This window comes from Asterias rubens, chromosome 20, assembly GCF_902459465.1.
Source record: "Asterias rubens chromosome 20, eAstRub1.3, whole genome shotgun sequence".
Taxonomy (NCBI): domain Eukaryota; kingdom Metazoa; phylum Echinodermata; class Asteroidea; order Forcipulatida; family Asteriidae; genus Asterias; species Asterias rubens.
Genome location: NC_047081.1, coordinates 3699039 through 3712331, shown reverse-complemented (window position 1 = coordinate 3712331; position 13293 = coordinate 3699039). Strand labels below are relative to the sequence as shown.

At 45.3% G+C, this 13293-nt stretch overlaps 1 protein-coding gene across 1 annotated transcript in view; it reads right to left on the bottom strand.

The window, feature by feature from the left end:
• The window catches only part of LOC117303698 (probable E3 ubiquitin-protein ligase HERC3), a 60705-nt gene that overhangs the window by 38504 nt on the left and 8908 nt on the right, over nucleotides 1–13293 (bottom strand). The window contains exons 8-9 of the mRNA XM_033787968.1: nucleotides 7723–8236; nucleotides 390–574 (exon numbers count right to left, since the gene is read on the bottom strand). Of these exons, the coding sequence (XP_033643859.1) occupies nucleotides 390–574; nucleotides 7723–8236 (699 nt within the window). The remainder of the gene's footprint in view (nucleotides 1–389; nucleotides 575–7722; nucleotides 8237–13293) is intronic.

Genomic DNA, 13293 nt, shown 5'->3' with positions numbered 1-13293 from the left:
TAAATTTGCAGTCCCTCCCACAAAGACAATGCAATAAAAAACAAATTGTGTTAATGAAGCTAAAACATTTGGCGGCATGGTAGGGCAAATGGTAGGGCAAACTTCAGTTATTCAACTAGATACAAGTACATACACTGTAGCCACTAAAGCAAGCGATGCCTGCATGTAATGTGTAGCCATAGAAACGCCCTCTGACCTCAACCACACATGTAGTTAGCCGAAAAAGAATTCAGCATAGCAAGATTTGTTTATGCTTACCACATTTGTCTAAGCTTGCAGGCTTTAAGAAATTGAACCCTGTTCAAAAAAATTAATCCTATCCAAGAGTATGGAATATATATTTTTTTTTAACCATCTCGCTGACTGGTGAAAGATTAGAGCTTACTTACATTTTGAGGAAGGAGGCGTTAAGACAAGCTGCTGATGAAAAGACTTCTTCTATGGAACTCATGACTTGCTCGGACAGGCTCTCACCCAACGGGGCTCCCTCTAGGGTGGCGATGAAACTAGCATCCATTGTTGCTATGTGCTCGTCAACGCAGATCTCTCGATGGTCGACTGGTTTTGTGAAGTCCTGGCGGGAGAGAGAAAGATTACAAAACAATAAGGTTTATCGCGAATAGCAAAATATCAAGAGAGGGCGCTGTTGAACCCACACAAAGTATAGGAGATGCGTGCGCAAGTCGAGCATGACAACATATACCGCGGTAGCAAATCTGCCCCATCTGCCTACCCATAATGCATTGAGGTTCTGAATCGCGATAAACCTTATAATGAATATATTTTCAGAAACAAAAACCAGCTTGCTATTTGTATAGATGGAGTGCTCCTCCGTCGTTGATGACGAACAATGGAAAAAGTGCACGCGTGTACGCACTGCCACAAGTTTAAGCCAAAGACAGACTTTTAAAGGGAATGGTACACGTTTGGTAATTACTCAAAACAAATATTAACTTAAAAAATGACTTGGTACTGAGCATTGGAGAGCTGTTGATAGTATAAAACATTGTGGGAAACGGCTCCCTCTGAAGTAACGTAGTTTTTGAGAAAGAGGTAATTTCTCACTAAAATAATAAAAGACTTCTAGCTAGAAGTCTTTTATTCCTATCTGAAAGCACACAAATTCGTCCACTAAGGGCGTTTTTTCTTTCATCATTTTCTCGTAACTTCGATGACCGATTGAGCCCAAATTTTCACAGGCTTGTTATTTTATGCTTATGATGGGATACACCAAGTGAGAACACTGGTCTTTGACAATTACCAAACATGTACAATGGACACTATTGGTTATTACTCAAAATAATTATTAGCTTAAAAAATTACTTGGTAACGAGTAATGGGGAGGGGTTGACAGTATTAAACACTGTGAGAAACGGCTCCCTCCTGAAGTAATGTAGTTTTTGAGAGAGATGTAATTTTCCACGAATTTGATTTTGAGCCCTCAGAATTAGATTTTGAGGTCTCAAAACCAAGCATCTGAAAGCACACAACTTTGTGTGACAAGGGTGTTTTTTTCTTTCATTATTATCTCGCAACTTTGACGACCAATTGAGCTCAATTTTTTACAGGGGTGTTATTTTATGCATATGTTGAGATACACCAAGTGAGAAGACTGGTCTTTGAAAATTACCAATAGTGTCCAATGCCTTTAAGGATGAAGGCCAATGCAAGGGTTCTATACTCAGCACTTTCCCAGAGTCCTGCGAAAAAAACCATTGTATTAATACTCGCGTGGGATTCGAACACCTGATCTTTGCCATTCTATGCTTGAAGCCTTTCTTCGCTTCAAATTGATTGCCGAAAAATACTATACCTCTTTCTCTAAAACTAAATTTCTTCAAAGGGGGTCTTTTCTATCAATGTTAATGATATCATAAGAAAGAAAAAATATTATTAACGACGAGGATGGGATGCTGAGTCACAACGCTGTGAGAGACCTAGTCAGCAAAGACACAGGCATGACAGAGGACACTTATTGAGCATGTGGAGACGAGTTGGCCTAGTATACCTGCAAGACCTATTAGATGATTAGGTAGGCCCTATATATATACCTATTTCTATGGTTCAAAATTACTGTTCAAAGCAATATTTTCCCTCTGTCTGGGCTTCTCCTGTTGTATAAATATATTTTGTTTTAAAGTGCAGTCATGGCACTCCCACACGAAGTAGCTGAGGCCATTCTTCAGTCAAACCAAGCGTTAGCTGAGACACTCGCAGGAGCATTTCAAAATCTAAGATACCAGAGAGTGTCTACTATTAAGTTGACGCAATTTTGTGGCAGTCCAACGAAAGTCGGAGACCAGACCATAAAAGAATGGCTCAGTGATTTAAGCACTTATGTACGACAGGCGGGACTCAGGGATGTTGAGAAATTGAGCACAGCTCTGGATTTTTTAGGAGGTGTAGCTAAGGAAGAGGTTTTGTGTACACCTATCCATGATAGAGATGATTTCGAAAAGCTTTCAGCCCTCCTGGTGAAGCGATTCGGTTCACCAGAGAGTGTTCAGTCTTGAACTGGTACCCTATACTCCCGCACTCAACTACATGTACATGATGAAACTTTGGCTGATTTAAGTCGGGCCCTGATAAGGCTACATGATCGAATGGAGAATGTAGCAGTTAACGCGCAGGAAAAGGATGCCTTAGCCCAACTCAGGGAGAGTACTCTAAAAGAACAATTTGTGAGAGGTGTACTTGACATATCAGTCAGACGCGAGCTGCGCAAATTGCTTTTAGGCCAGGCGGATCTCAGTTTCACGATGAAAGGAGCATTTCAAAATCTAAGATACCAGAGAGTGTCTACTATTAAGTTGACGCAATTTTGTGGCAGCCCAACGAAAGTCGGAGACCAGACCATAAAAGAATGGCTCAGTGATTTAAGCACTTATGTACGACAGGCTGGGCTCAGGGATGTTGAGAAATTGAGCACAGCTCTGGATTTTTTAGGAGGTGTAGCTAAGGAAGAGGTTTTGTGTACACCTATCCATGATAGAGATGATTTCGAAAAGCTTTCAGCCCTCCTGGTGAAGCGATTCGGTTCACCAGAGAGTGTTCAGTCTTTAACTGGTACCCTATACTCCCGCACTCAACTACATGTACATGGTGAAACTTTGGCTGATAAGGCTACATGATCAAATGGAGAATGTAGCAGTTAACGCGCAGGAAAAGGATGCCTTAGCCCAACTCAGGGAGAGTACTCTAAAAGAACAATTTGTGAGAGGTGTACTTGACATATCAGTCAGACGCGAGCTGCGCAAATTGCTTTTAGGCCAGGCGGATCTCAGTTTCACGATGAAATCAGGTTGCACGATGACACGCCAGTCATCCCCACTCAGATGGGGGAAGTTAAACAGTTGTTACAAGATCTTTTTGATCGGGGCATTATTCGTCGGTCATCGAGTCCCTATGCCAGCCCGATCGTGTTAGTACGCAAAAAGAATGGCCAACTGAGACTGTGTATAGACTATAGATGCCTCAATGCGAAAACAGCAAAGGACTCATTTCCTTTGCCTCGGATAGAAGAGACCGTTGAGGCACTCGGTGGGGCAAAAGTGTTTTCCTCTTTAGACATGGCTCATGGGTACTTTCAAGTTGCAATGCATGCTGACTCGATAGAGAAAACTGCATTTAGAGTCCCCTGGGGACTTTATGAGTTTCTCCGCTTGCCACAAGGTCTTATTAACAGCCCTAGTACATTCCAGCGGATAATGGAACACATTTTTGGGGATTTGAATCTATCTAAGTTGATTTTATATCTAGATGATCTGTTGGTTTTTTCGTCCAGTATTGGGGATCCCATTCAGCGGCTCGAGAGAGTTTTCATGCGTTTTAAGCAGTTTGGCCTAAAGCTTAACGGTTCCAAGTGCCAGCTATTTAGATCATCTGTGTTGCATTTGGGACATGTGGTTGATAGCAATGGTGTGTCAGTGGACCCTGATAAGACCGAACGTGTGTGGTCTTGGCCTACCCCAACAAGCACCGTGCAACTTAGATCATTCCTAGGCTTAACATCCTATTATAGGCCGTTTGTGCGAGATTTCGCCAAAATTGCCTCACCGCTCCATGTTCTCACCAGTAAGACCCAAGAAAAAGCAGGGAAGGCCAACACCCCACTCGTTTGGTCTACAGAGCATTCACTACTCTAAAAAAGCACTGTGCGAGGCACCAGTATTATCCTACCCTTGTTTTGGGCATGATTTTGTCTTAGAGATAGATGCTTCGGAAAAAGGGCTAGGGGTTTGTCTGTGTGTCAGGCTGATGATGATGGTAAGCTCCATTTAGTGGCCTATGCGAGCAGAGGCTTGCGAGGGGCGGAGAAAAACTACACAGAGCTGTCTAGTTTCAAACTTGAATTTCTGGCCCTCAAATGGGTCGTGTCAGAAAAATTCCGCGACTACCTACTAGGTCACCATACCATAGTCTGGACAGATCATAATCCCTTGTCTCATCTGAAGACAGCAAAACTCGGGGCCACTAAACAACGCTGGATGGCCCAATTGGCACCCTTTGATATTGAGATCAAGTATAGATCCGGCAAATCAAACTGATGTGCTGATGCACTCAGTCGCTATCCTTATGATACTGACAAAGTGGTTTCTGATGCACAACAGTGTGACATTAGTGTGGAGGGGACGAAAATTCCGGTGCAATTGAGGTCCATTCAAGTTTCACAGACATTGCTTGAGAAAGGTTCCAATGACATTGGTACCGGACGAGTGCACAGGTTCTTGGTCAACGGTTTTCCCCTCATTTTCACATGCCGAATTGGCATTGCTCCAACAAGAGGATAAAGCCCTCAAAGTGGTTTGGAGTTGTTGGAAAAGACGTTGGGAACCCGGTCAGGAAATGAATGACAATGAACCTCTTACACCTGAGGCTAAGAGCTGGTTGAAAGAGTGGCATAGGTTGATTGAGGGCAAGGGAGTACTTTATAGGTCAATTTCTGACATTGGACTGGGAACAGTCTCTCAGCTTCTTGTTCCGCTCAAACTTCGCCAAATGATCATAGAGGCAGCCCATGATAAATGGGGACACCAGGGAGTTAACAGGACACTGGCGTTTATCAAACAACGCTGTTATTGGTCAGGTTAGAAGTCATATTCAAAATTGTTTTCAGTGCACTGTGACAAAAACTCCTACCCCGACGGTACGTCCACCTATGAGGCATTTACTAGCATTCCAGCCACTAGAGCGCCTTGCGATAGATTTTGAAAAACTAGATGCAGGCAAGGGCAACATTGAGGATGTTCTAGTTCTAACAGGTTCGTTCACTAAATTTGCTCAGGCCATACCATGTCAAAATCAGACTGCACCCACAGTAGCCCGTGCATTAAGAGATCACTTGTTTTGTCACTACGGGATCCCAGCGCAAATTCATTCAGATCAGGGAAAGAACTTTGAAAGTCAGTTGATCAGGGAACTTTGTTCTTTGTACAACATCACAAAGACTCGAACTACAGCATACCACCCGCAAGGGAACGGTCAGACTGAGGGGTTTAATCGGACCCTTTGTAGCCTAATCAAATCCCTAGATGCTAAAAGTCGGTATTCGTGGCCAGAGCTCCTCCCACATTTAGTGTTCATATATAACACAACCCCCCACAGCATCACAGGCTACACGCCATACACTTTAATGTTTGGTCGTGATCCAGTTGTCCCTATAGATCAACTATTGAGTAACACTCGGTCAGACTGGAGTGAGCCTGCGATAAAGAAGCAAGCACAGATAATTAAGGCGACACACCAACTCGTCAAAGAGCGCCTTACCAAGGCAGCTGCCGCAAATAAGAGAAATTATGACAAATGCGCAAGAGCTGGCAAAATTTCTGTTGGTGATCGAGTTCTGGTTAAACAAATGGCACACAAAGAGAGGCATAAGCTTGCCAACACCTTCTATTACCTATGACCAAAAGCGGCCTGCGCTCCCACATGATGCACAACCAAACGGGCAAAAGGAAAGAGTACCATCTCGTACAAATGCGCCAATCCAACCTTCTAGTCATGCCCTCTCTGAGAACACAGTAGGGCCCCGGTGCTCACAACGTCTTCAAGCAAAACGTTGTGGGAAATGGCCAAATGGCATTACCTAAATGGTTCATTATCTCTCAGAACACTGAAGACGTTCCATTGTTTGATTGTTTGTTTAAGTAGGCAGACTATTTGCTTGTCGGCTATTTTTAAAGGTGTGATGTTAATGATTGATGATTTCATTGATGATCACAAGGTCAAAAAGTTTAATAATCTACTTGCCTCCAAGCTCAAAGATTACCCTGATATGGGGTTATACAATCAACGGAGGCTTAACCACCCTCGTTTTCTGCGGGATGGTTGTCACCCCAACCCAGGGGGAATGCAGAGGTATTTCCGAGGGGTCAAGGAAGCTATTTATCGTTGTAAATTGTAAGGTATTACTGTGATATTATGTGCATTTTTGAATGACTGTTATGCCAAACATTTGTTTTGATTCATTTTTACTGAAACTGCAAGAGTGCTGGATCTATCAAATTTACCCTTAGTAGGTTTTTGGGACGAAACCCATTATTGTCTTCCTGTACTTGCGCAGTGTCACATTTTTAAGTAAACCAGTTGATGATTCTAGTTGAGATATTTGTGGATGCATACATACACGTTTTTGACTGGTTGATGGAAAACTGAGTAAACAATTAGAAAATTAAAAGTAAAGTTCCTTGTGTTTGTTAAAAGGATTATTGCATCTTATGGATCGTTCGAGGGCGACTGATCCTTTAAGCAGGGAAATTGTGGGGAAATGGACCCATTATTATTTGCAACTTTATTTAATGTCAGTAGAGGGCGGTGTTTCCCCCTAAGTCATCATTTTCGCGAGCTGGGCCTCTTGATACCTATTTACCGTCATAAAGAAGTTTCTTTTCGCAACACTAAAATAGTGCAACGTTTTCTTGAAATAACTACTTTTATCAAGATATTGTATTGAAAAGTTGTTCCATATTCAGACTGTGAATAATGGAACTTAATCTAACCACAAATGTATGATTCTTCGGGGTGTGAATGTAAAATAAATTAAGTTTTGTGGTCAGCGTAACAATTACGTCGGAAGTGATACGGTTTGGCCCACCAAGTTTTCTTTTTTTCTTCGGAAACAAGGCAGTGAGATGTGTTTTGGACTCGGGCTATTATCAAGCCAAGAATCTGCTTTTTTCCCCCGTGTTCTTCATCTTCAGCCTTGTCAGTATTTTATCATAGACCGTCAGATTATCTGGTGAGTTTTATATTACGTTTTAAACCGATTTAAAAGGTGCATTTTCACTGTCAAAACAATGAGGGTCGTATCACTATCATGAGACATTTTTATTTGCTGTTATATGAAACTACATGTACATGTACACGTATACACAGAACAATGGTTATACGCATAGTAATGACGTTGCCATTGAGGATCATGTATTCTGAGTTACAGTACACACTGCCTGTACTTATATGTATTAAATGTACTACATGTACATGTAACTAGTCTCTATTTATATATTGTAATCTCCTGTCCTTGTACACAGGCGGTCTTTTTGTATCAATGGTTTGTGGATGCAAACAAAGAAAATCAGAAGATCAAATATTGAAGAAGTGTCTGCTGACTGATGAATGACTGGACTCAGCAATTCCTTTTTTTAAATAAAGAGGGGACCAGGGCCAAGGACTCCCTCAAGTGGCAGGGGGTTATCTCCGTACCTCTACATTAAAAAAACTTACCTCTGAACTCGATGCAATCAGAAAGCACTGATCTCCCCCGCTAAAAATTGCTCTAACCCTCGGCCTTCCATTCTCTCGTCGTCGAGTGTTGTCTTCAACACCTCCTCCTCCCGCCTCCAAACGACCATCAAAGTTAGCATCTACATCATTGTCCTTCACCTCCATCTCATCAGCACTATCCTGCATCAAACCCCTTCCAGACTCCGCCCCCTCCTTTCCAGAGTCACTTAAAAGTTTTGTGGACTCCAACCTCGAATCCCGGTGTTCCTTTGAACTGGACGCAATGTTTCTCTGATGGTCTGACAAGACCTGTGTGCTTGATACAGATAAAAGTGTATCAGCCACTTCAGTGTTACAACTGTTTGGGACCTGCGGTCCCTCGGCCCAGGGGCCAGATACTCTGTTAGTGCTTGTGCTTCGATTGAAAACTGGACGGTTTGTGGGTGTTTTATGGCTCGGTAAGCCAAAGGATAGGATGCGACTGTTCCTCGGGATGAAGGCCAAGGTGTGATGTCTGGAATAAAAAAATAAAGACAGATGAAACAAAAATAAAGACGAATGAGTGCTACTCCATGCTTGATGCCAAACGCCACAAAAGTACAGCAATTAAAATGAATTGAATACAAGCGTTGAATTTAGCAAGATAGTTTTCCGCAATTAAAGTAGTTAAAAATGGCGACGCGAAGAACTTTGCTAACGAGTCATCTGCCGAGATGGCAATTTGAGCCGTGACAAATAATTGTGTTCCCCCACCTTAAATTGTTTTCACTTATCATTACCATAGTTGATGAGTGGCGTTCATTTTTCTTTTTTCAGGAGCGTCAAACAAAAAAGATTGGTTTAATTCTGAAATCTACAGATTTTGTTGGCATTAGTGGCGAGAGGTAACGGTTTGGTGCGCTGCCCATGGTGGCGAGGTTGCGCTTAGCAGCTTAGTAGGCTTATTCTTCCCAAAAGTTTTATACCCATTTATACCTTTTAGGAGACATACGCCTATTAGCATAGTTATTTTCTTGACTTTTAAGCTCTCCTTTGTTGTTTTGCTTTGTTTTCTTAAATATTTTTAATGTGTGTACATGTATATGTGTTTGCCCGAATAAATATTATTATTTATTACCCAAGCACCACCCAGCCCCTCTCCCTGCTCTCTTCAATAACATACATCCAACAGGTGATTTGAGACACTTCACTACCCAACCCCAAGGAACCCCACCCACCCCTGCTCCCTTCTCTTCAATAACTCACCTCCCACAGGTGATTTGAGACACTTCTCTACCCAACCCAAAGAAACCCCAAGAAACCCCACCCAACCCCTGCTCCCTTCTCTTCAATAAGTAACCTCCCACAGGCAATTTGAGACACTTCACTACCCAAACCCAAGACACCCCAAGAAACCCAACCCAACCCCTGCTCCCTTCTCTTCAATAACTCACCTCCCACAGGTGATTTGAGACACTTCACTACCCAACCCCAAGAAACCCCAAGAAACCCCACCCAACCCCTGCTCCCTTCTCTCCAATAACTAACCTCCCACAGGCTATTTGAGGCACTTCACTACCCAACCCCAAGAAACCCCAAGAAACCCCAAGAAACCCCACCCAACCCCTGCTCCCTTCTCTTCAATAAGTAACCTCCCACAGGCGATTTCAGACACTTCACTACTCAACCCCAAGAAACCCCAAGAAACCCCAAGAAACCCCACCCAACCCCTGCTCCCTTCTCTTCAATAAGTAACCTCCCACAGGCGATTTGAGACACTTCACTACTCAACCCCAAGAAACCCCAAGAAACCCCACCCAACCCCTGCTCCCTTCTCTTCAATAAGTAACCTCCCACAGGCGATTTGAGACACTTCACTACTCAACCCCAAGAAACCCCAAGAAACCCCACCCAACCCCTGCTCCCTTCTCTTCAATAAGTAACCTCCCGAACCGATTTGAGACACTTCACTACTCAACCCCAAGAAACCCCAAGAAACCCCACCCACCCCTGCTCCCTTCTCTCCAATAACTAACCTCCCACAGGCTATTTGAGACACTTCACTACCCAACCCCAAGAAACCCCAAGAAACCCCTGCTCCCTTCTCTTCAATAACTCACCTCCCACAGGTGATTTGAGACACTTCACTACCCAACCCAAAGAAACCCCAAGAAACCCCACCTAACCCCTGCTCCCTTCTCTTCAATAAGTAACCTCCCACAGGCAATTTGAGACACTTCACTACCCAAACCCAAGACACCCCAAGAAACCCCACCCAACCCCTGCTCCCTTCTCTTCAATAACTCACCTCCCACAGGTGATTTGAGACACTTCACTACCCAACCCCAAGAAACCCCAAGAAACCCCACCCAACCCCTGCTCCCTTCTCTCGAATAACTAACCTCCCACAGGCTATTTGAGGCACTTCACTACCCAAACCCAAGAAACCCCAAGAAACCCCACCCAACCCCTGCTCCCTTCTCTTCAATAAGTTACCTCCCACAGGCGATTTGAGACACTTCACTACTCAACCCCAAGAAACCCCAAGAAACCCCACCCAACCCCTGCTCCCTTCTCTTCAATAAGTTACCTCCCACAGGCGATTCGAGACACTTCACTACTCAACCCCAAGAAACCCCAAGAAACCCCACCCACCCCTGCTCCCTTCTCTCCAATAACTAACCTCCCACAGGCTATTTGAGACACTTCACTACCCAACCCCAAGAAACCCCAAGAAACCCCACCCAACCCCTGCTCCCTTCTCTTCAATAAGTTACCTCCCACAGGCGATTTGAGACACTTCACTACTCAACCCCAAGAAACCCCAAGAAACCCCACCCAACCCCTGCTCCCTTCTCTTCAATAAGTAACCTCCCACAGGCAATTTGAGACACTTCACTACCCAAACCCAAGACACCCCAAGAAACCCCACCCAACCCCTGCTCCCTTCTCTTCAATAACTCACCTCCCACAGGTGATTTGAGACACTTCACTACCCAACCCCAAGAAACCCCAAGAAACCCCACCCAACCCCTGCTCCCTTCTCTCCAATAACTAACCTCCCACAGGCTATTTGAGGCACTTCACTACCCAACCCCAAGAAACCCCAAGAAATCCCAAGAAACCCCACCCAACCCCTGCTCCCTTCTCTTCAATAAGTAACCTCCCACAGGCGATTTGAGACACTTCACTACTCAACCCCAAGAAACCCCAAGAAACCCCACCCAACCCCTGCTCCCTTCTCTTCAATAAGTAACCTCCCACAGGCGATTTGAGACACTTCACTACTCAACCCCAAGAAACCCCAAGAAACCCCACCCAACCCCTGCTCCCTTCTCTTCAATAAGTAACCTCCCACAGGCGATTCGAGACACTTCACTACTCAACCCAAAGAAACCCAAAGAAACCCCACCCACCCCTGCTCCCTTCTCTCCAATAACTAACCTCCCACAGGCTATTTGAGACACTTCACTACCCAACCCCAAGAAACCCCAAGAAACCCCTGCTCCCTTCTCTTCAATAACTCACCTCCCACAGGTGATTTGAGACACTTCACTACCCAACCCCAAGAAACCCCAAGAAACCCCACCCAACCCCTGCTCCCTTCTCTTCAATAAGTAACCTCCCACAGGCAATTTGAGAAACTTCACTACCCAAACCCAAGACACCCCAAGAAACCCCACCCAACCCCTGCTCCCTTCTCTTCAATAACTCACCTCCCACAGGTGATTTGAGACACTTCACTACCCAACCCCAAGAAACCCCAAGAAACCCCACCCAACCCCTGCTCCCTTCTCTCCAATAACTAACCTCCCACAGGCTATTTGAGGCACTTCACTACCCAAACCCAAGAAACCCCAAGAAACCCCACCCAACCCCTGCTCCCTTCTCTTCAATAAGTAACCTCCCACAGGCGATTTGAGACACTTCACTACTCAACCCCAAGAAACCCCAAGAAACCCCACCCAACCCCTGCTCCCTTCTCTTCAATAAGTAACCTCCCACAGGCGATTTGAGACACTTCACTACTCAACCCCAAGAAACCCCAAGAAACCCCACCCAACCCCTGCTCCCTTCTCTTCAATAAGTTACCTCCCACAGGCGATTTGAGACACTTCACTACTCAACCCCAAGAAACCCCAAGAAACCCCACCCAACCCCTGCTCCCTTCTCTCCAATAACTAACCTCCCACAGGCTATTTGAGACACTTCACTACCCAACCCCAAGAAACCCCAAGAAACCCCACCCAACCCCTGCTCCCTTCTCTTCAATAAGTAACCTCCCACAGGCGATTTGAGACACTTCACTACTCAACCCCAAGAAACCCCAAGAAACCCCACCCAACCCCTGCTCCCTTCTCTTCAATAACTAACCTCCCACAGGCTATTTGAGACACTTCACTACCCAACCCCAAGAAACCCCAAGAAACCCCACCCAACCCCTGCTCCCTTCTCTTCAATAAGTAACCTCCCACAGGCGATTTGAGACACTTCACTACTCAACCCCAAGAAACCCCAAGAAACCCCACCCAACCCCAGCTCCCTTCTCTTCAATAAGTAACCTCCCACAGGCAATTTGAGACACTTCACTACCCAAACCCAAGACACCCCAAGAAACCCCACCCAACCCCTGCTCCCTTCTCTTCAATAACTCACCTCCCACAGGTGATTTGAGACAATTCACTACCCAACCCCAAGAAACCCCAAGAAACCCCACCCAACCCCTGCTCCCTTCTCTCCAATAACTAACCTCCCACAGGCTATTTGAGGCACTTCACTACCCAACCCCAAGAAACCCCAAGAAACCCCAAGAAACCCCACCCAACCCCTGCTCCCTTCTCTTCAATAAGTAACCTCCCACAGGCAATTTGAGACACTTCACTACCCAAACCCAAGACACCCCAAGAAACCCCACCCAACCCCTGCTCCCTTCTCTTCAATAACTCACCTCCCACAGGTGATTTGAGACACTTCACTACCCAACCCCAAGAAACCCCAAGAAACCCCACCCAACCCCTGCTCCCTTCTCTCCAATAACTAACCTCCCACAGGCTATTTGAGGCACTTCACTACCCAAACCCAAGAAACCCCAAGAAACCCCACCCAACCCCTGCTCCCTTCTCTTCAATAAGTAACCTCCCACAGGCGATTTGAGACACTTCACTACTCAACCCCAAGAAACCCCAAGAAACCCCACCCAACCCCTGCTCCCTTCTCTTCAATAAGTAACCTCCCACAGGCGATTTGAGACACTTCACTACTCAACCCCAAGAAACCCCAAGAAACCCCACCCAACCCCTGCTCCCTTCTCTTCAATAAGTTACCTCCCACAGGCGATTTGAGACACTTCACTACTCAACCCCAAGAAACCCCAAGAAACCCCACCCAACCCCTGCTCCCTTCTCTCCAATAACTAACCTCCCACAGGCTATTTGAGACACTTCACTACCCAACCCCAAGAAACCCCAAGAAACCCCACCCAACCCCTGCTCCCTTCTCTTCAATAAGTAACCTCCCACAGGCGATTTGAGACACTTCACTACTCAACCCCAAGAAACCCCAAGAAACCCCACCCAACCCCTGCTCCCTTCT